General features: G+C 33.0%; 1 protein-coding gene across 1 annotated transcript; it reads left to right on the forward strand.

The window, feature by feature from the left end:
- Positions 1–2,010: 2,010 nt before the first annotated feature.
- Positions 2,011–3,281, forward strand: LOC149534915 (putative RING-H2 finger protein ATL69). Its single transcript, XM_089806754.1, has one exon. It carries the CDS (start codon positions 2,491–2,493, stop codon positions 3,049–3,051), a length of 561 nt encoding a protein of 186 aa, XP_089662880.1. The 5' UTR covers positions 2,011–2,490; the 3' UTR covers positions 3,052–3,281.
- Positions 3,282–24,845: the final 21,564 nt, after the last annotated feature.

The following is a 24,845-nucleotide window of genomic DNA, read 5'->3' on the forward strand; positions in this document are numbered from 1 at the left end:
AAAATCTCCATCCACCAACAATGGATAGAGATTTTGTGTGTGTGTGTGTGTGTGTGGAGATGGAGGCTCCTTCACCGCCTTAGCAAGCCCCATACCAAGGCTTTCAGAAGAATGTCCCCTATGCACCACTCCAACATAAACCCTACCACCAATAACCCTAAAACTCCCACAACTAGGTGATAAGCACCTAATACAGAAAGATTAAAGTGAGAGCAAGGTCCCTAACAGGGTCTTACAATTATTTTAAACAAATGATATGAAATATAAAAAGTATAGATAAATAATAATTAAACACTCCTTAAATTTGAAAATACTAACAATACATGAATAATGAAAATTGTGAGGAAGTGATGAAACATATTAAGATAAGGCTCATGAAAGTAGTGAAAGAATAAAACGGAAAAAAGAAAGAAAAGAAAAACAACATGATTAAAATAAAATATCATTTATAAACAAGATAACTAGTATTCTCATGGTGTGATGGTTGATTTGTGGTATTGTTGTTCTTTCCATCAAGGTTCAAACCTTGTTGGTGTTATTGTGGAATTTATAAAGGGGTGACATTCCTTGTAAGAAACATAAAGGAGAGTGTTCAAGAAAATTAAGGTGGAAATAAAAGGGGTGACATTCCTTATAAGAAACATAAAGAAGAGTGTTCAAGAAAATTAAGGTGGAAATAAGTGTGGAGAGAGATGTGACAATATAATGATGAAAAATAAAACACCTTGCACTTTTATTTTTTGTAGACCATTGTATATTAGTCATTAGTTTATATTTATAGTAGATGATTTTGACTAGTTTGATACTTTTATTGACATCAAAATTATATTAGTCACCAAAAACAATATCATCTTCCTATACAAAGCATTTGTATACTTTATATTTTATTTTCTTTATTTAAGTTAAAAACTCTAGTAATAGATTTGGTTCTTATCATTTCTGTAGTTCCAAAATTGATTTCATTCTTTTAAATCTTAATTTCATAATGAACCTAAGGTGACCTCCTTCTAACTAATCATTATTAATCCCCCAAAAAGTTTAATGTATGTGCCTAGGACAATAAGAGTACATCATCCCAAAGTCATTGATATTCAATGATCATCTACTATTCATTAAGTGATAAACCAATTGCAAAAACTTCACTATATTTATTTATGAAATGGAATCAGCCAACTTTCATTATTTAGCTTTTTATGAAATTGTTGCTTGTACAAAATTTTGATGAAATATTTGTTCTTGCAAGGATAGAATATATAATTATCACAGATGATAAACTTTACAATAACCGACACAATTACAAAAATATTAGTGTCTACAAAATGTTAAAATTAGTTAATGAGACTTTGAAAAAAAATTTAAAAATAAGAAACTATGAATAGTAATGCAAGTCCAACAAACTCAAAAGGGAACAAAAATAAAAGGGTATACATTATAGAGAATATATGAAAATTAATCATAATCTCATATATCTTATTATATATTTAACTTCTAAATTAGTCATGAAGGAGAAATAAGATGAATCAGAATCACCAATCAAGAAGCGTGCAAGATTTAGAGAGGAGAGTGTTTGGTTGAACATAGCTATATATAGACTTGGATTGGTGATTCTCATTAATAAGGAGTCAAACACCTTTATCTACTTTAGAAGATTGAAAACTCATAAGACAGAGTATGCAAAATAATTAGCATAGTAATTATAAATATTGAGTGAAGCATAGATATATATATACCATTTAAATCAAAGCTATTTAATGATATTACTGTGTAATAATCAATTACTCTTGTATAATAATCACTAATATACTATAACTTGTCTTTGATATGAAATCCTAGGAGTTCAATTTGAAATATTAAACATAGACTTCAACAAATTATATATATATATAATTTGAAATAACAAAGTTACAACTGCTATATTATCTTAAGGGACAAATGTATATGCAGAATGTATTCTAAACTATAAGAATAAAAGAAACCGAAATTGACTCGAAATCCAAAGCATTACAAAACCCAACTAAAATAATATAGAATCGATACCATGTTCATGTCAATTTATACACAAAGTGACAAAGTTGAATACAAAGACAACATAAGCTGAATAAATTTCAAATCAGTTATGATTTGGGTGAATATCTCCACAACTCTTATCGGTGGAGAGCAATTGAAAATTAGTAAAGCGAGCATAAAGAAAAGGGCAAATGATCTAAAAAATCTCACCAATCTCCTCTGCATGACCCACCAGAGTCGTCTTGTATCTCATCTCCAAAGGCCAGCAACCGGCCATTTCATCTTCCTCCTCTCGGTGACCACGAAAAGAGTTGGTATTACCGTGCCCTGCAAAACGCCAACCTGAATCAAACAAAACCGAACGGATTATGCAATTTACAGGCAAAACAGGACAAGCAAAAATGAATGGCCTCGTACATAATGTGACCCATTCATTCCCATCCTCCATTTTCATCCGGAGGAAGAAGAGGAAAACCATCCAAGATGAGCAGAAATGCAACGGACACAGAGACCGGAAACCCTAAAATGGGCTCTGCTATGGCCCTGGCAATCGTATTCCTATTGACTGCCGTGATCCTGTTAGCGGTATTTGTGTGGGTGAGGCTTGTGAGGCGCCAAATTGCTCCTCCCATTCGCAGGGCGGCCGTGAGTGACAACGGCACGGCCGTGGCAGCGGAGGAGACAACGGCGGAGGTGGGAATCGACCCCGAGACCTTGGAGTCGTATCCCAAAGTGGTCTTCTCCGAGAAGCTTTGCAGGACCAAATCGGAGGCTCAGGAGCGCTCGTGTTGCTCCATTTGCCTTTGCGATTACCAGGAATCTGAAGACATTCTTCGATTGCTGCCCGATTGCGGCCACATGTTCCATGTGGAGTGTATTGACCAGTGGCTCAAGCTTCACCCCACCTGCCCCATGTGCCGTACGTCTCCCCTGCCTTCGCCCATCATGAGCCCCCTTTCTTCTTCTCCCGCCCCGCTTCTCCGCCATGACTCCCTCTCTGACCGCCACGTCTCCTTCTCCGATCGCAATTCTGTGCATGTTTGATCCAATTCTTTTCCTCTCCGCTCCTGCCCTGGATCTCCGAGCTTTCAGATTGCGAATGGGGGATCCATGTCTGATTCTTCAAAGTTTTCAATTTGAAAGCTCCGTCGATCGATCTTTGCAGGGCTGGGAGGGGGAGATCGAACTCATTTTGTATTTGATCAATCTCGATTTATGAAAGGATTCCACTGTCACAGACATGCAAAAGGGCGAGATCCCCGTGGCTTTTTATATTTGGTCAGGACTCTTTGTTTGGCGCTCCTGTGTCAACTGTCGACACCAAAAGTTTAGGGCTGTTACCTAATCAGCATGTGCAGTTTCGTGAGGGGACTGCAGTTATTAACTACCTAGCTATTATTAACTCTGCTCAAGATAAAATCATTTGGTCCAATTATTAGGCTTGGGTTTAGGTGTTTTTTTAAAAAAATATATACTTAAATGAATGATTTTATAATTATTAAAGTTTATTATCTTGATAAGCTGAAGATTTTTTTTTTTTCATTAAATCAAATTGTGAGTATCACCTAGATCGAATGAGTGCTAATTTTACGTTCATTCTATAAGACAGTACTAAATGTTCCATTCATTCTATGCGAGATGGGTTCATTGAACCACTACTCATGAAATGTGGATCAATGAGTTTGACTCAAAAAACTACACAATTGAATTTGCAATTGAATTCTTATATCAATATCAAATTCTAATATTTTGTTTAAAATTTTAATCTTCAAGTCTTATGAATTATACTATTTAGTATCTTGAGTAAATTATTAAAAATAAATATGGAAAATTGAGATGATTGCTATGGTAGAAAAAAGTCTAAGATAGTGGGGCAATTTCCAACCTCCTACTCTTCAAGTAGTTTAAATTTGCAATATTAAATAGTAAGGGTTGCTTTTAATTTTTCTTCTTTGGAACTTCCTTGAGAAGAAAATCCTAGAGCCTCTCCATGGCACTCCACCATAAGTCATTAGATTAAAATATTTAATGGACATGAGATTTGATTAAAATTGAGTATATGTTTAGTTGTCTTGGTATTCCTTAATGAGCATACTTAGTTTGAAAATTGCATTATCTTAGAAGTAGAAGATCAAATTCTTTTCATTAATTTTGTTTAGTCACTACTTGTTGGAATTGGGTGTATTTGTTATTGTGTTTATTAATAACATACTACATTTGACAACAAAATTATCTAACATACAGCTTCAAGATAAATCTCTTTCAGAGGTTTAATGGACATGCATTTTTTTTGAAACATTATACATGTAATTTTTAATTTATATTTTATTTAGCTTATTATATTATATCATCATTATGTTATGTGGAAGGTTTCTATGTTCCATTTAAGATGATTATTTTCTACATCATGTGTGGATACAATCTATGTTAAAAAGTGTGTGTGTGTGTGTGTGTGTGTGTGTTTTAATGGATTTTAAAAGCATTTTTTCAGAGGAAATATTAATTGTATTCCATAAAGAATGCTAATGTAAGTGATATTTGTAGACTTGCCAAACTTTGAACTTGTGATGCTATTGTGAAAGTGTGATCCTATTAATTTCAATTTTTTTTTATGTTAATCACCTACAAAACTAGGACATTTACACCTACAAAACCACTATCTGAAGGCATACAAATACAATACACTAGCAACAGATAAACAATAATAGTGGCCTAGAAAAAAATTGAATTAGTAAGCAAACATATGACATTAGTAAGCAAACATATGACATGGTCAAGTACCCTACAACCACCAAAGTTTGCACCATAGTACAAGGTAGTACTATTCAATAAGAAAAATCCTACTCCTACAACTCATAAATCAAAAAACTAAGCTAAGAAGACTAACAAGAAAAATATTCACAAAAACCCATAGGAGTGGGTGATTGCAACCTTGACCAACTAAATATTGAGCAATATGGGAGTGTTTGATGTTCTAACTTGACTGGTCCAACACATACATGTCTAGACTTCATTAAGGAATTTGAATAAATCCTTATAATTACCTTCTTCTTACTCATCTTATGTTGCAACAGGCACAAAGAAGTTTTATAATTATGCATCACCTAAAGGTTGAACTTGAAAATGCTTCCTAGTATTATTTCCACCTCACTACTTAGGTTAGCCAAATCTGATGTAGAAGTCAAATTGAAGTTAGGTAGAATTGGATTCTCCTCAATTGGGAGCAAGCTAGTACCAAGATCAATGGGCCCTCTTTTGCCCTATTAGAAGTGTGGGTCAAGTTATTGGAGGTAGACTTATTTGAAATATCAATAGCATCAACTTCTAAATCTTGACTCTCCATAGTTGATGCAGGAGCATGGGAAAAAAATATTTATCAAAAAAATTGTAAAAAAAAATAAGAAAATTATGGAGGAGAGAGAAAGTGACGAAAATTAGAGGAGAAATAAAATACTAATAATAAAAAAGGGGAAAGAGGAGAAAATAAAGAAAAAGGGGATTTCTATTTTCGAGGTGCATAGGTGGCATAATAGAAAAATAAAAGAAAAATAGTTGTCATTACATTAATCGAGGTGTGTAGGTGGCATCTTAGAAGCTTGTGGAAAGTTTCTTAAATCTTGCATTTAATATTTGTTGTGATCCATAAAGGAAATGTAATTTTCTAATTGGGCCACATGGTGGTGCTTAGTTGTAATTCTAGAAGGTTGTGGATATTGTCGAAGGTTGTGGATATTGTGTAGGTGGAATTCGAGAAGGTTGTGGATAAGTCATGCATGGGGTGGTAAGTGCCTATTAAGCAAGGCGTATGAGCATTTCTAATCAAGCTTGAGAAGTAGAAGCTCGAGAAGAAGGTGAAAGCTCGAGAAGGAGAAGCTTGAGAAGTAGAAGTTGTGGAAAGTGAAGCTCAAGAAGGGGAAGCTCAAGAAGGAGAAGCTCGAGAAGGTGAAGCTCGAGAAGGAGAAGCTCGAGAAGTAGAAGCTGTGGAAGGAAAAGCTTCAAGGTGTGAAGGCTTCAAGGTGTGAAAGAGAAGGAGGAAGTGAAGAGTGGCCCTTTGTCAGTGGTATCAGAGCATACCTTCATCAAGTGGTATCAGAGAGCATACCTTTTTTAGTGGTATCAGAGCAGGAGTTCCTGAGTGTACAAGCAGATCGCCAAAGTGTGAGGCAGTTTGTACCAGGACCTTGGTTGGGTGAAGTTTATTAGAGTGGGAGTTCCTGAGTGTCTAAATAGATCGTCGAAGCTGAGGCAATTTGCACCGAGACCTTGGGAGGACATGTAGATTGATCGATGGATGCAGAGATGGAAGACTAAACTTGTTGAGGCATGATTGTAGAGAGTTTGTGGATTGCAGATCCATCGTCCTAGACTTGTGATGTGGTTCCTGATTGTTCATGCAAGGTGGCAGGTTGCGATCTGACTTGCAAACAATTTGAGGTTGTCACAAGGAGCTTGGGAAGGATTTGCTGTAGACAGTTTACGAAGATCTTAGAAGATGGCTCCGAGAGGATTGGACCCTAAGATGATTGTGAAAATCCATGGCATAGTGGAGAGGAATTTTTCTAAGATGTTTTCTTGGTTGGATGCTAGATTAGCTGATCAAGCTAAGAAGGCCAAGGTGGAAGAGGATGGTTTTGTTGATCAGTTTGTGGAGCCTAATGCAGAACCTGTAGAACAAATAGAGGTTGTTGCTAAAGATTATCCTAACCTTGTTGATGTTGGAATGGAGATTGGTTTTCATGATCAATTGGTTGAGTCTGACATGGAGATTGTGGAGCACTCAGTCATGGATGATCCAGTTTTTGTTGGAGGTGAGTTATGTATTGCAGAGCATTTGTTGTGAGCAATGAGATTTCTAGTTTGGCATATATTGATGGAGATCTACATGTTGGTGCTGATGTGGAGTTTGTTGTTGCTGATGCAGGGTTTGTTTCTACTGGTGTGGATTCACTAGTTGCTGATGTGAATGAGGGTTTGTTGATGAAGTATTATGTTCAGTTTGTTTCTAGGAGTGAGCATGTTGATTGGATGGTTAAGATTCTAGTGTTTGATAGAGTAATGCAAATGTGGAGGATTTGCATAGTGGTTTTCTTGTCCCTATTAAGGTGGAAGCCTTTGGTGAAGATGAAGATGGTTGTATATCTTTCTTTTTGGCATCAAGTGTGGGACACACTTTTCTATCTACCAGGGGAGTCTGATGTAGGAGCATTTTGCATGGGAAAAAAATATTTATTAAAAAAATTGAAAAAAAATGTGGAGTAGAGAGAAAGTGACGAAAATTAGAGGAGAAATAAAAAATAAAAATAAAAAAGGGGAAAAAGGAGAAAAGAAAGGAAAAGGGTATTTCTATTTTCGAGGTACATAGGTGGCATAATAGAAAAATAAAAGAAAAATAGTTGTCATTACATTAATCGAGGTGTGTAGGTGGCATCTTAGAAGCTTGTGGAAAGTTTCTTAAATCTTGCATTTAATATTTGTTGTGATCCATAAAGGAAATGTAATTTTCTAATTAGGCCACATGGTGGTGCTTATCTAGAAGGTTGTGGATATTGTAGAAGGTTGTGGATATTGTGTAGGTGGAATTCTAGAAGGTTGTGGATAAGTCATGCAGGGGTGGTAAGTGCCTATTTAAGCAAGGCATATGAGCATTTCTAATCAAGCTTGAGAAGTAGAAGCTTGAGAAGAAAGTGAAAGCTCGAGAATTAGAAGCTTGAGAAGTAGAAGTTGTGGAAGGTGAAGCTCGAGAAGGGGAAGCTTGAGAAGGAGAAGCTCGAGAAGGTGAAGCTCGAGAAGGAGAAGTTCAAGAAGTAGAAGCTGTGGAAGGTAAAGCTTTGGAAGGAAAAGCTTCAAGGTGTGAAAGTTGGAAGGTGTGAAGGCTTCAAGGTGTGAAAGAGAAGGAGGAAGTGAAGAGTGGCCCTTCGTCAGTGGTATCAAAGTGTACCTTCATCAAGTGGTATCAGAGAGCGTACCTTTGTTAGTGGTATCAAGGCAGGAGTTCCTGAGTGTACAAGCAGATCACTGAAGTATGAGGCAGTTTGTACCAGGACCTTGGTTGGGTAAAGTTTATCAGAGAAGGAATTCTTGAGTGTACAAGCAGATCACCGAAGTGTGAGGCAGTTTGTACTAGGACCTTGGTTGGGTGAAGTTTATTAGAGTGGGAGTTCCTGAGTGTGTAAACAGATCGTCAAAGCTGAGGCAGTTTGCACCGAGACCTTGGGAGGACATGCAGATTGATTGATGGATGTGGAGATGGAAGACTAAACTTGTTGAGGCATGATTGGAGAGAGTTTGTGGATTGCAGATCCATTATCCTAGACTTGTGATGTGGTTCCTAATTGTTCATGCGAAGTGGCAAGTTGCGATCTGACTTGCAAACATTTCGAGGTTGTCACAAGGAGCTTGGGAAGGATTTGTTGCAGAGGGTTTACGAAGATCTTGGAAGATGGCTCCGAGAGGATTGGACCCTAAGATGATTGCAAAAATCCATGATATAGTGGAGAGGAATTTTTCTAAGATGTTTTCTCGATTGGATACTAGATTGGCTGATCAAGCTAAGAAGGTCAAGGTGGAAGAGGATGGTTTTGCTGATCAATTTATGGAGCCTGATGCAGAACTTGTAGAACAAAAGAGGTTGTTACTGAAGATATTCCTAACCTTGTTGATGTTGGAATGGAGATTGATTTTCATGATCAATTAGTTGAGTCTGACATGGAGATTGTGGAGCACTTGATCATGGATGATCCAGTTGTTGGAGGTGAGTTATGTATTGTAGAGCATCTTGTTGTGAGCAATGAGATTGCTAGTTTGGCATATATTGATGGAGATCTACAATGTTGGTGTTGATGTGGAGTTTGTTGTTGCTGATGTAGGGTTTGTTTCTACTAGTGTGGATTCACTAGTTGCTGATGTGAATGAGGGTTTTTTGATGAAGTATTATGTTCAGTTTGTTCCTGAGAATGAGCATGTTGATTGGATGGTTGAGATTCTAGTGTTTGATAGAGTAATGCAGATGTGGAGGATTTGCATGGTGGTTTTCTTGCCCCTATTGAGGTGGAAGCCTTTGGTGAAGATGAAGACGGTTGTATATCTTTCTTTTTGGCGTCAAGTGTGGGACACACTTTTCTATCTACCGGGGGAGGCTGATGCAAGAGCATCTTGCATGGAAAAAAATTATTTATTAAAAAAATTTAAAAAAAAAAAATTTAAAAAAAATTGTGGAGTAGAGAGAAAGTGACGAAAATTAGAGGAGAAATAAAAAATAAAAATAAAAAAGGGGAAAAAGGAGAAAAGAAAGGAAAAGGGGATTTCTATTTTTGAGGTGCATAGGTGGCATAATAGAAAAATAAAAGGAAAATAGTTGTCATTGCATTAATCAAGGTGTGTAGGTGGCATCTTAGAAGCTTGTGGAAAGTTTCTTAAATCTTGCATTTACTATTTGTTGTGATCCATAAAGGAAATGTAATTTTCTAATTGGGCCACATGGTGGTGCTTAGTTGTAATTCTAGAAGGTTGTGGATATTGTAGAAGGTTGTGGATATTGTGTAGGTGGAATTCTAGAAGGTTGTGGATAAGTCATGCATGGGGTGGTAAGTGTCTATTTAAGCAAGGCATATGAGCATTTCTAATCAAGCTTGAGAAGTAGAATCTTGAGAAGAAGGTAAAAGCTCGAGAAGGAGAAGCTTGAGAAGTAGAAGTTGTGGAAGGTGAAGCTCGAGAAGGAGAAGTTCGAGAAGGAGAAGCTTGAGAAGGTGAAGCTCGAGAAGGAGAAGCTTGAGAAGTAGAAGTTGTGGAAGGTAAAGCTTTGGAATGAAAAGCTTCAAGGTGTGAAAGTTGGAAGGTGTGAAGGCTTCAAGGTGTGAAACAAAAGGAGGAAGTGAAGAGTGACCCTTCGTCAGTGCTATCAGAGCGTACCTTCATCAAGTGGTATCAGAGAGCTTACCTTCGTCAATAGTCTTGATCTTCTCACTTTCCTTTTCAAATTTTTTATTTCTCTCCTAAGTGTTTTCCTCCTAGGCATAGTCAAAAAGTAACTTTCTTTTTCCTTTCTTTATAGACCTAATGGTGAATCTCTTGGATTTGTGAAAGGTTTAATGCTCCTCCTCATCTTCATAGTTACCTCTTGAATAAATAATTTTGTTTTCTTTGTATGGGGGGAGGATTCTTTCCTTTTCTCTTTGAGTTGGACAATATATAATATTTATCTTTCAAGCAAGCCTGAAGATTTGATGTATCGTCATTCAACATGCTCAAAACTTGTTTGCACGAGATAGAATTTTAAGGGCTCTTGGATGCCTCATACCTTTATTTTTTCTTTGGTGTGACATATCAATGGTGCTAGTAAGTTGAGGGGATTGTGAGATAAAGTCTTCATAAACAACAATGGGTTTAAGAAGCAAAGGGCTAGATGATTCCAATGTTAATTATAGTTGTTGTGATTATTAGACGTAATGGTTTATGGATAGTCAATAGTCTAGCCATTTCTTAGTTAATTTTTATGTCCACCACCAGAAATGATAGGAACATCTAGAAGTAGATGTTGCTCTTGTAAATCCTACATTAATAATTAGAGATAAATGAGGTAATTTTATCTAGTTTTTATAGAACATTTTAACTATATATAAAAATTTTAAATTAGATTACCTACTCGAGTTTGATTTTTTTCCATTACCAATTAGAGGGAAATTTTCCACATAGAAAATGTGACTCTAATGTCAATTATTGTCATAGTAATTGTTAGACATTTAGATTGTTAATTCTCTAGCCATTTCTAGTGAAATTTGTTGTCAACTACTACAAATGATGTAATGCCCCGCCAAGGAATCCAAAGAATTATCCTAAAGCTTCACTAAGTTTGGTAACTACAACTTACATATAGTAATGGAAGCAATAACATCATTCAACTGAAAGTAAACATAAACATACATAACAGGTTACATTCTTCAAGGATCCCTTAATTTTGAATCTCATCTAACATAACTAATTATGTTTCCATCTAATACTACATCCACATGAAATAATAATGAAAAGTACAATGTTCATATATTACATTTCCAAATGCTCAATCATCCACTGCACATGTCACAGGGTATGAAAGGCTTAAAAGAATATACATCCGTGTAAATAAAGTACATCATCATACTAACTCTAATCCATGATGCAAGAACATAAATGAAACCACAAATCATACATGATACATCATCATAGGAGACAACCATAAATTACAAACATAACTAACTAAGTGCATGGTTCCTCCCAACCGTAAATAGCATCATTAGACCATCGTGGGCCCTAGCCATCCCTCTGTGCATAACATTCCAAATCATCGAAGAGATCATTGGTACTATCATAATAGGAATGTCACTCCTAGAACATACTACATCATATGCAGAAAAGAAATCTAACATGCAAAGTAAAGCATAAGATAGCATCATCTAACATATGCAAATCATCAATATTAGAAACATACCAGTAAATACATCCATCATAAGGTATAACATCTATCATAATGATCCAAGAATAGAATGAAGATAAATACCAACCAAGAATGCTCCAACCACAGTGTCTACGGATGGATCTCAAATGGTAAGAGTGAAAATGCACTACCACCCAATCATGTGGAACCTAAATGGTCCACTCCCACCGCGCTGAGGAGATAATCTCAAGTCCTAAACAATTTATCAAATCACATAGCACAAATATTCTCTACGTCCAGGAATCCTAAAAAGTATACTAACTCAAAGGTTCCAACACAAAATCGACATCTAATTTCCAGAGGCACACAAAGACATGTGGGAAACTTAATATGCAAGCAGGAAAGTGTCATCGCATGGATCACGCTAGAGTTACCCTGGCAGTCTCTTTATAGACCCTGACCCCCTAGTGATCCCTATGCGGCCACTAGTATCCTCTCATACAGACAAGGCATACTACGGAATGCAAGGTTGCAACCAAGTGTTCTCTCTACTCCCATCCTAGTCTATACTAGCACTCGAGGCATGGGTGAGAACAAACAATTATCTTATTAGGTTCATTTAATCCCCATTTAGTGTAAATATTTTCACTTATTAAAACAACTTATAATGAGTTACCCTGGCAGCCACTTAGGCCCCAACCCCATTGCAAGCCACTTCCCGACACTACAAGTAGATAACCTACCCTAAGCTCATGGATCATAAATCACAAAATCAACCCCAGTCCTATACAAGCGACTAGAAAGAAATACCAAAAGATAATCGATAAAAAGAGCATCAAATCTCCATGAGCAAATGAAAAGCATCCGTAGATAATCATGACCACAATAGTTCTCTAGTGGAAACTGAAGGTATCACTAATAATCACAATAATCATTGGTTCTTAACAAGCAACCAAAAAGTATCTCAAAATAATACTGATCAGAGACTCCAAAACGGTTGAGTCAAACATGTCACAACATGACATCATCAAGAAATAAATCAACGCTTTAGTCCCATCATGGCGACTAGAAAGTAATCCAAGGATAACTGATCGATGACTCAAAAATGGTTAAGTCAAGTGTCTCAGATACATATAACTCAGCTTCACCCAAGAAGACTGATAAGCAATAATAATCAATAATTACAAACATCGCATAGAGCATACCATCACATTACCATGGTTGGGTTTATAAAGATTGAGATCAAATAACATCATCATGACATCACAATCATAACCCCCGAGCCTCTGGTAGACATCCTATAACTGGTCAACCACTAGTCAACCCAAAACCCAAAACAGATATCATAGAGAAAACACAAATGCAAGCACATGTTTTGGTTTGCTAAAATTACATGGTGGAGGTCTCAATTTTCATTTGCAAGTATACTTCAAGTGTATAAGGTTCTTCATTACAAGTCAACCCTTTTATCTCTTTGAATTAACCATAGAATTATCCCTCCATTATTTTAAAACAATTCAGAAGATAATTATTTACTTATTTAAATCATTAAACTAATTCCCATTGATTTTTAATAAAATCATTGCATTGTTTTGCTAACAACAATGTCACTAATAATTAAATATAACTTCCTTAAGAAGCATCCCCCCATTATATGAGTCATTAGGATAAGACTTATCAATAATCAAATAATTTATTATTTCCTTTAAGCACCTCAAGGACAATCATTTGTTTGACAAATAAAAGTTTTCCTCCCAAGCTCTTATAAAAACAATTTTCTAAAATAATTCGAAGATAATTACTTGTCTATATCATTTGCATTCTTCCTCAAAATCAATGTCATCAATCATTTCCCCAAAAGCATCTCTCAATATTTAAATTATACTACTCGCTGATTTATCAAAATGTAATAATCAATAACTAAATTTAAAAATTAGTATTAAATAAATTTAACACCTATTACAATTTCCTTAGAATCGATATCATTGATAACCATAAAAACATTCCCCCTTAACTATCAATTAAATTTAATTAATTTACAATTAATTAAATTAATTAATAACTATATAATATCCATATTAACTTCTCACCCCCTCCAATTATTAACCAAATTCTATTGATTAATATCTTTTACAAAACTTCAATCATTAATTAATCTCTACTAAATTAACTTTAATCAGATTAATTGATAACTACTTAAACCATTATACTATTATTTATTAATAATTTGTTAGACCCAAAAAATATTAATAAATAATAAACTCATCAAAATTATTATTAATCGATCTAGAGAAGTCTTTCATAAACTTCATTAATTAATATTTAACTAACTCTTAACACCATTAAGGTATAACAATAATTTATTTAATAATACATAACGTATTAATAATAACATAATAATTCAAATCATAGCAATGTTATAATGTAACAATGACTTTTATAATGCATTAACCTTAACATATTTAACAATATATTTTCATTGAATAGTAACTATAATAATAATAATAAAACCTTAAATAATAATGTCACATTACACAACCTAAACAATAATATTATCAACCTTAATAATGTTATTAAAACTTTTATCAAACATAATAATTATTAATTATCAAAAACATATATACATATTTACATATATATATATATAGACACACACACACACACATAAATATATATATATATATATATATATGATTATAAACATTTAATAATAATAACATTTTAAAACATTATAAAAAATCGCAGTGTAAAAATCGATTATCATAACATAAACTTTTTTTAAAAAAATGAATCATATCGTATATACCCGAATATGGGTTTCCTTTGCGTTGGGCGCAAAGTCGTGCACTGACAGCTGCTACCACAGTCGGCCCTACGACCACAGTAGCAGGTACGACTGCGTCAGCAGGCCGTGGACCGGCTTTATTATATACGGTAGGGGTGGGGTGGGGAAAAAAAACCCCTGCCCTCCCATTTTAAATTTTTTTTTTTTAAATAAAAAAAATGTTTTCAATAAAACGTTTCCCCCCTACGCACATTAAAACATTTCGACATTGACAACATTCACAATTATAAATTTAAAACAACACTTTCCTGATATATATGTGTGTGTGTGTGTGTGTGTGTATACATGTATATATAATGTATATATATATAATGTATTTATACATATATATATATATATACATGTATATATATATATACATGTATATATATATATATACATGTATATATATATATACATGTATATATATATATATATACATGTATATATATATGTATATATACATGTATATATATATATGTGTGTGTGTGTGTGTGTGTGTGTGTGTGTGTGTGAAATCTATAAAACATGTATGCGTATTTTAATAAAACAAAACATTTACAAGGATGCTTGCGAGCATAAACATAATTTTTAAACAAATAGGGCTTTTCAATTCTATAAATTAAGAACTCTCCTAAATAGTAATTGTTCTCTAAATTTACCCATTAATTCTAAATCGGTCTGACCATACACTTCTGAAAACCTTAGCCCCATAGTTTCCTCAGATCTACGCACATGAAAATTTCTTATATAGAATTTAACTACCCATGACAAAATGCATACAACCAAGATATGAAAATCCCCAGAAAGCATTCAAAAGACACGAAGAAGACAGAAAGTGCAAGAAGTGACATATCATTTGCAAAATTCACAAGTGTCTACCTGGACAATGATGCTAATTTGCTTCTCTTCAGAAACTGCAGAGCAAGCTCCTTCCTTCTCCCACGTTCTTGAGTCCTCCCAAACATGCTCTCTAAGCTTCTAGGAGTGCCTCAATATAAAGAACTCTCAGGAAGCACCTAGAATGTCTCTAGAAACAACTAGAAGGTGTTGACAACTAAGCATGAGTCTTTTCCAACCTTCTAGATGAGTCATAAGGTTGGAGACACCATGTGCTTAATTTGTGCACTAACTCTTGTGTTGTTGACAACACATGCATAATTAGAGTGCAAACTCTTGTGTTGTCAACATGACAACTCCCAAGAGTTCGCATACTCCTATGTGAATAAATATTAAAATAATGCACATTAATTAATTTAATATTCACTCTACTCTTTTCAATTTAATTTATTAATTTTTTTAAAATCTCATGCACTCACTTTAATAACTCCATTTGTTTTATCTTAATATATTTATATTTTTATCACATGCACACATCATGCAATCTAGAATCTTTTAGCAATTTTAATATCTTTTCCACTTTTAAATTCATTTTCAAAACTTAATTGATAAATATTTATTAACTTAAATAAATATTATCATATTCCAACTTTAAAATTATAACTTTTATCTCCAAATTAATTCTTTTTATTTAATTAATTTTCCAATTAATTAAATAAAATAAATATTAAAATACCATATTAATTTTCCATTAAATTAAACCATTAATTAAATCTTTTAATTAGGCTTAATTAATAGAAAATACCCAAAGACTCATAAAACAAAATACAAAAAATCCATTATAGCAAAACACATACAAAATCAAACCAAAAGGGTTAATATCACGAATTATGTCATCTGACGCATTCAGAGGGTACTCAACTCAGATACTTGTCCTAATTTCCAATTAGGACAAATGGCTTAAAGGGTTGGGATTTGGACTTGAGAATTTATCTCCCCTCTTTTACCATTGAGATAATGCGATAGGGTACGCTCATCCTAGCAATTCAAAGAAGTCGATACCCGATACCTACAACCTACATAAAAACCATGCATGTACATACAATATATATATATATATATATATATATATATATATATATATATATATGCTAAGCTAAATAGGCAATGGTAGGAAGTGGTGCATCGTGTAGATCTCGACTAGCAGGTGACTACGACTCCCTTCCTTAACCACATCAGAAATGCCATCCAATAAGAGAACAAACACATACACCATACACATGCAAGTATGGGGTAAGTATCCATAAGAAAACACATGTGATAATAAACCATCTAACTAATCAATAACTGAAAATAATGTAATAATCATCATGCATACATGAAATGTAGAGTCTAAGTAATCACATCATATATTAACTGAATCTGAAACGATATCTGATAATCTCAAAATAATGTTACCAATAATCATCATCATTAAATTGTCCTAAAAGAGTTCAAAAATGATAGCAAAAATGCAAACTAGGGGCAGGCACTACAAATGATGAGATCAACTACATTAGTTGTGGCTCTTTTGCATCATATTTACATCAATAAAGATGGATAAATATGAGGTGATTTATCATCATTTTTGTAGAACATTAACTATATTAATAACAAGAGCTTTGATGGAGCTAGGGTTCCTACCATGTCCAAGAAAAGAGAAGTATGAAGCATTGCAGTACTGAAACAAAGATATGGGCTAATATGTTTGTTTAAGAACAAAATTGAATAAGGTATGTATCTATATATCATAAATTGAACTTTTAATTGAAAATTTGATAGCATGTTTTGTGATATTTTTGAATGTGGATGAACATGTGCTAAGTAAGTGTTCAAACAGTGTTGGTTGTATGGTGTAGATCTTGATTATTTTTAGTTTGTGGTTTGAAAAGGTGGCCAAAAGAAACGTGCTTAATTAGGATAATTAAAACATTATCCTTCTAGCACATAGTTGGTTATAGATCCATCATTGAACAATGTATTGCATGGTAGGTTTCTCTATTTCAGTTTGTGAGGGAATTGTCATAGGACGTTGTTCTCTTTTACCTTGTGAAGTAGTTAGTGCTTGATACTCAAGCGAGTCTCTTCTAGGACTAATGATATTTTTCGCATTAAGATGTGGTGGCATTGAATTTATTTTTGAGGAATGGATGTTGGCAATGGATCATGACTTCTATAATTCTTCCTTATATATCTTTGGAGTAGCATTTCTAATTTTTTATACACTTCAACTTCAATTGTTCCTTCTACTGGGACATCGTATTAGAGTGGAGGGAATACATAAACATCCCTCTTTAGTGGTTCATTTGGCAATACAAATGAGGTTGGTACCTTAATGGTACTTAATATTCTAGAACCTCCATAGGACTATTTATTGATATAGGTAGTAATTTATGATTAGCTTACACTAATATATAATCTTGATGTTCAGGAGGAGGAAACTTGGAAATCATCAAAGACCAAGTCTTGATCATATCTAGGTGCATATATTAGCTCCTACCTTATAGGTGAAAGGTTTTTTAGGCACTTCTATATTCCTTATTTCTCATTTCAAGATATCAACAACCCTATGGAATTCTCGACATTGTCATTTAGAATGTTGATTCACCTTGTGTATCCTGCACCATCTCGATAAGGTCACTTTTGCAAAGAAGACTTTGTCAGTTGGTCATCTTTCATAATCTGGTTGGTTGTCCAATGGTGAAGGTACACCACCATTATTAGAAATTTTTGTTTGAAGATCTTCTCTAGCATTACATTACCTAGAATATGATCTTTGATATCACTGATTATTTTATTGGTATCTAGGATTATTATCTTGATACCCTAGATTATTTCCTTGATGATTTTCTTGATGTCTTGAATATTTCCTCGATATTCTTGATTAGAAACTTGATTTTCATAATAATTTCTTTATTAATTTTTTGTATGTGTAGGATCATATGTGAAAACATTATTTTCATCTCCCTTGTTAGTGAACAGATTTGTCCTTCGAAAAGAGATATGCAGTATGACTCAAAACTTACAAATTGAAGAACAAAAGCTAATAATAGTTGGACGAGTTATCATTGATTGATAACTCTCCTCTGAATTGAGAGTTATAGCTCCCTCTTGAAAGATTTTCAAATGAATTAAACATCTATAATACCTTTACCCTGAAGGTACTAAGGCATGCTAACACTCACCTATAACCTTGGATTGAGTGTGATTATCAGATTTAAGAATAGAATAAAGAGAGAAAGAATAAAAGTAGTCATATGACTAATCATTCAACCCCCTTTACATCACAAAGAAACATAGGAAACATGATATTATTCTACAACTATAAATAACCAAATGACTAAATTCAAAATATGAAAGTAATGACCACATGATCAATAGCGATCCCAAAATTACATCTTCATACCATAGGATCTGACAAATATAATATATTTTTAATATGAAATCATAATAGGAAATCATACAATTAATGTATTCCTGCAATTACAAAGAAATATAGAATTATAAACTAAATCCTCTATCCCACTATTACAATCAAAAAATAATTCTTTCTTGATAGCCTTCTGACTTCTGTAAAAGAAGAACCCTTCTCCCCTCTAAAACTTTGGAATAAATAGGTTTATAGTTCCCCTATTCTATTCTATAACTAAGTATTGGAAAAAACTTAATCTTATTTTATGCCCGATGAGGTTTGCAAGACCCAATACCTACTTCCCTCATTAGAAACTTATTGTAACGCCCTACCAGGGAACCCAAAAGAAATTAACCTAAAGTTTCACTAAGCTTACCAAACTTTTTGTTTTTTGAAAGATAATAAACAACAAGAGATAATATAATGGAAGCAATAACTCACATACATACAACCATCGTTAATAGATTACATCTCTTAAGGGTTCCATGACATTGAATCACATGTATAAGTTTATTAATATTAAATCTAACACATAACCAAAATCTGCATCATGGAATAATGTAGAATAATCACAAGTATGAATTCAATTAAATAATATACAATTACATATGATGCCATTTGGCATAACTAGAATGCATAATCATCCACTGTACAAGTCATAGGGTATGAAAAGATCAAAGAATATATAACATAAATAAAATACATGATCTCATAAGATCTATGATAAATCAAGTACAATATAACAAAATATAACCATCCAACAGAAATACAAGATCAGAAAGAAAGGACCAACTACACAGGTACATCCAACAATGACATCCAACAAATGAATCTCAATAGTATAAGTAAAAAGCACTACCACCTGACCTCGTGAAACCTAAATGACCCACTGCCACCTTGCTGAGGAGATAACCTAAAGTCTCATACAGATATCAATCCAAAAAGTCAAATCCAACATCTAGGTTGAGGAAAACCTAAAAGCAATCTATCTCAAAGGTACCAAGAAACAAATAACATCTAAACCTACAGGTAACAAAGACATGTAGGAAATCTAATATGTAATTGGGCAAGTGTCATCGCATGAGTCAACTCTAAAGTTACCCTAGTGGCCTCTCTAGACTTTGGCCCCCTAGTGTCTCTATGCGACACAAGTATCCTTTCATACAGACAAGGCATACTAACAAAGCAAGGTCACAACCAAGCATCCTCTCTACTCCCATCCTAGCCTATACTAGCACTCGAGGCATGGGCGAGGAAAAACACAAACTGTTATTAGTTCATTGTAAACACATTTAATGAAATGTTATCACTTATTAAAACAACTTACAATGAGTTACCCATGAAGCCTCTTTAGGGCTCTGGCTTCCATTGCAAGCCACTTCACCAACATACAAACAAATTACCTATCCTAGGCTCATAAAATCACAATTTTCACATTAGTCCTTTAGAAGCAACATGAAAACACCTAAAAACCAATCATAATAATCACCTCAGTCCTATGCAAGCAACCTGAAAGCACCAAAAGATAAAACACAATAGTCACCTCAGTCCTATGCAAGCAACTAGAAAGCACCAAAAGATAAAACACAATAGTCACCTCAGTCATATACAAGCAATTGGAAAGCATCAGAAGATAATTGATCAAAGACTCAAAGGCTACACTAGAAAAGTCACACCATTCATCTTAGTTCTACACAAGAACTGGAAAGCACTAACAAACATTGATCAGAACTCAACATAGAAAACATGTGACACATCACCAAAGTCAGGCATAAAAGATCATATACATAACATCATCATAGAACAAAAACTCCAAAATAGTAATTCTCGACCTCTGGTAGACATCCAAAACTAGTCAATGCTCTAAGTCAACCCCAAACCCAACACAAAAGAAAACATACAACATAGCAATGAAGTTTCATAGATTTTGTTTGGTTTTGAAAACACATGATTTTGATTTACAAACAATAGGGTTCAAGCTTTCATTCTTCATTTAAAAATGTATCTCTAAAAGTTCATAATGATCATTTAATTAAATCAATATTAGATTTAACAATAAATAATCCAATTATAACTTATTGGTTTAAAACGAAAATCTATTTTCCAAAACTTGTAATTTATCAACTAAAATATATTTTAAATACATATTATTAAAATTAAATAATTATTATTAATTATTAAAATAATAACTATTAAATATTAATAAATAATATTAATTTATTAATAATTATAATTACTATTATTAATAATATGATATTAACTATTTAATATAATAATATCTTTTAATTTAATTTTAATTAAACACAAACTATATTTTAATTTTTTTATTAATTTAAAATTTAATAAATTAATTTTTTTATAAATAAAACATTAAATAAGTGTTTAAGCTCTGTTGACCATTCATTTACTGTCGCGATAGTGTCACTGCTACAATAGCAACAACGTACTACCTTACAAATGCAACAACAGACACCCACCCACCTTTTAAATTTTTTTTATTTTTTTAAAATTATTTTTTGATATAAAAACAAACATAAAATGAAAACCCCTCCCCCATTAAAATGCCTTTTTCACGTTTTTCCAAATTTTATTATATGTGATAAAAATTATCACAGTAAAATATTTACTACGATAATTTTTATTAACATATTTTTATAAATATTTTTATGAAATAGATGATAGGGAAAACACAAACAACCGATCAAATTTTGCATATTAAATTTTTATTTCTTTCTCAAACCCTACCCCCATTGTACTCAATCAAATTATGAATCTCTAAATTCTTATACAATAAGGATTTCAAATTTTAAAATCATTTACAAATGATTTCAAAGTGAAGAACAATGAAATTCACAAGGGTTTCAACCCAAATAAATTCCAAAACAATTTCATTCAAACATGGAGAAGACATATATTTCAAAGAAAGAAACTATTGCGCAAAACCCACAAGATCCTACCTAGACCTAATGCTAAACAAACGGATCTATGATACTCGCAAACAATTTTCCTTTCCTTCAAAAACCCTCTTCTCAGAAATTGGCTCCTCCAAACCTGTGTGGAGAAATGAGCTCTAATTTCTTAATAAAGAGCTTTCTTTAATCAAGGTTTTGATTTTGCAATCACACAAAACCTTTTTATTAATTATTTTATCATATTTCAATTTAAAAAAAAAAAAAAATTGATCGGTAAATGGCCAATGCCTTGATTAATTTTATTAAATTAAATAAAAGTTACAATAGCTCATCCCCATTCAAACGGGCACTGGTAGAAAAGAACGGAGAAGAAAACCTCTAGTCTAGCCCAAGACAGATGTCTTATATTATTACATTTTTAAAAGGGGCATACCCCAGTAGAAATTTTATAAATAAAATTACATCATGAACAGGGGCATAACCCTGATGATAGTAACGATGATCCATACAACAACTCATAGATCAACTTATGCCAACATGGACCAGACAACCTTTAATCAACTCCTTTCCATTTTGAACAATCGATAATGAGACATATGAAGAAGCCAAATAACTCAACCTACCATCCTTATTTTCGAGGGGGTTAATTTCCTATTGACAGTGAATTACAATAACCTAAGACATTGATTAGTACCTTAAATCATAATAAACAAAATAAGCAATATACTAAAACAAACTGTAACGACCGAATGAGAATAACAAAGCAAGCCTAATCAGAGAAATCAACTAAATGCTAACCAACAGTCTCGAGGTAAGAAATCTAAAAACATGCCTAAATTAACAAATATGAAGTAAACCAGAGATAACAGCTAAAAACAACTATCTAATAGCTACTAAAACAGCTAAGGAGTGAGAGAAATAAAAACATAACAAGCTATCAAACTGCCACATAGCCCAGCATCTAAGTGTCCCACACATGACACTGATCCTACTTCCAAAAGGAGGAAATCGTCTACAATTATCAATACTACCGAAACATGATAAGACTAACCAGAGTGCACATCTAATCATATTAATTCAAGATCCTGCAACCATAGTCAAGTAATGTTATAACCATGTGACTACCATGTCTCGTAATCCTCAAGGTCCTCTATATACAGAGGGAATCCAAATCAAAATGTTTGCTCACAAAAGGTAGAGAGATAAATTGAATCAGAATTAACATATTTCTTACCCTAGATTACAAAAATAAATAAAGATTATGCAAAAGCATCAAAATATAGAGATAGGGTAAAGACTCTAGTCCATAGAGAGAAGCCAGACCGATAATCTAATTTACAATAGAGAAGAAAAAAATTTAATCTTCGCTATTTTCTTGATTAAAAGGAAGCCCAAGCTCTGATGTCACAAAATCAAATAGCTCAACCACAACATTATATGAGACTCTCATTATATTATATTTCAATTTTTATGTGCAAACTTTTTGCAATTTAACTAAAATAAACTTTATTAAATTTATTCATTCTCTTTCTTATAAAATCACAGGACGCCTTTAATATTATATTTATTAATTTGAATCATAATATTATTTAGAGTTTATTATAAAATGAAACATATAGGGTCAGTGCAAGAAGTTGGGTCTCACTTTTGGCCAAAAAGTGGAAGTGTTTTTCCTGTTTTTGAAATTTTTTGTCAATTGATGTCAAAATTTGAGGTATTTAGAGATTGAATATAAAAAATCTCCAAAAATAAAATTTTTAGTGTTCGAAATCTAGTTTTTGAATATGTAATTTATTTGTGTACCCATATGATAGATTATTTTTTTGATATGGATCTTTGAAAACCACTTTTTCAAAATGCCTATTTTAGGACCATACCACGCTCGTGTACGGACACCATAATTTGACACAAATAAATGAATTTTCACAAATATTTTTAAAGGGAGTTACCTAATACACCTAAGATTTATGACAATATTTTTTCTTAATTTTTTATTGAATAATTTTTTTATTATTAATTATTAATTGGCTATAAAGGTAAATTTTAAAACCTCTCGTGTACAGACCACATAATTTGATCAAAATCTCACTTTTTTCAAAAAAAAAAATTTAATATCAAAATAATTGTATGTAGATTGATGACATATAAATTAATTTAAGAAAAATTATAAAATAAAAAAGTTATTAAAGTTTTAGCGAATGTCACTTTTTAACATTTATGAGATAGTTTTGATTAATAAATAATGGAAAAATAACAAATAAACTAATAACACTATAAAATTTACATTTTTGGAATCAGAACAATAAGACCTATAATGAGTTTTTGTCTCATCAAAAAATTCAATGGGAACGACTATAAAAAATTACGACAATACCAGAAATTGTTGATTAAATGCCTTAGAAAAAAAAAGTATCATAAAGGCATGGCTTGGTGGGACCAAGCCTATGCCATGCCTTTCCCCAAGGAAAAACCCAGTGCAAAAGTCAAGAGCCATACCAAATTCCCACTCATGTCTCAAGAATTGGGCACCCGATTTGTAATTCAAAAATTAGGTGCCCGATTGATTTCAACTGTTGTACCCGATTGTTTAAAAATTGAGTACCTAATTTTTAAAGAATTGGGTACCCAATTTTTAAGCAATCGGGTACCCATTTCTAATGTACCCGTTGGGCCCCAAAAGTTTCCCCACAGACCAAGTTTCAATGGTTGAAATGATTGAATAACAGTTTCGATCTGCAACAATGAATTCTATCATGCTTATTCTATTTTCTTGTCCTCTTATACAATTTGCAAGCTACTGATTCAAATTCAAAATTGGTGCAAACATGGGATCAAAACAACAAAGAAAGAAGAAATCAAAAGTTCTAACAAATGAGGAGATTGTAGCAAATAAAGAGAATGAAGCATGACATCAACGAGAGTGAAGACAGAGAATTAGAGACTTGAACAATGTTTCAAAGGAGAAAGCAATTGAGGATAACACGATGGATGAAAAGGTCAAAGAAGAGAACCCAATACAAGAAAATTCAGGTGCACATTCTAATCATGCATTCAATACAGGTGTGTCTCCAAACCCTCAAATTTTCTCTCATGATGAAATTGGTGATTTTTTAGAAGTACGTTATGATTTAAATGATTTAGATTTTTTTCATGAGAAGAAATTGTCAAACGATCATGCACAAAACACTCCAATTGAAATGCATGCCCCGAAAGAAATACCAAGAAAATTTGAAAATGATATTGAAATCCCAAATAACAGTGAAAATAGTAAAGTGTCTAAAAATAAAAATTGCATGAATGTAGACATAGAAACACCAACTAATGAACAAACATGTTAGGATGATAGTAAAGTGTCTGAACATAATTTTCATATTCCTAATGATGTGTTAGATAATCTTGAGG

This window comes from Cupressus sempervirens, chromosome 10 (genome assembly GCF_028749045.1).
Source record: "Cupressus sempervirens isolate cs-2001-9-10 chromosome 10, ASM2874904v1, whole genome shotgun sequence".
NCBI classification, from domain to species: Eukaryota; Viridiplantae; Streptophyta; class Pinopsida; order Cupressales; family Cupressaceae; genus Cupressus; species Cupressus sempervirens.

What these genes read in the sequence shown, in the direction of transcription:
- LOC149534915 (XM_089806754.1), top strand. Translation starts at nt 2,491, where the DNA reads ATGAGCAGAAATGCAACGGACACAGAGACCGGAAACCCTAAAATGGGC.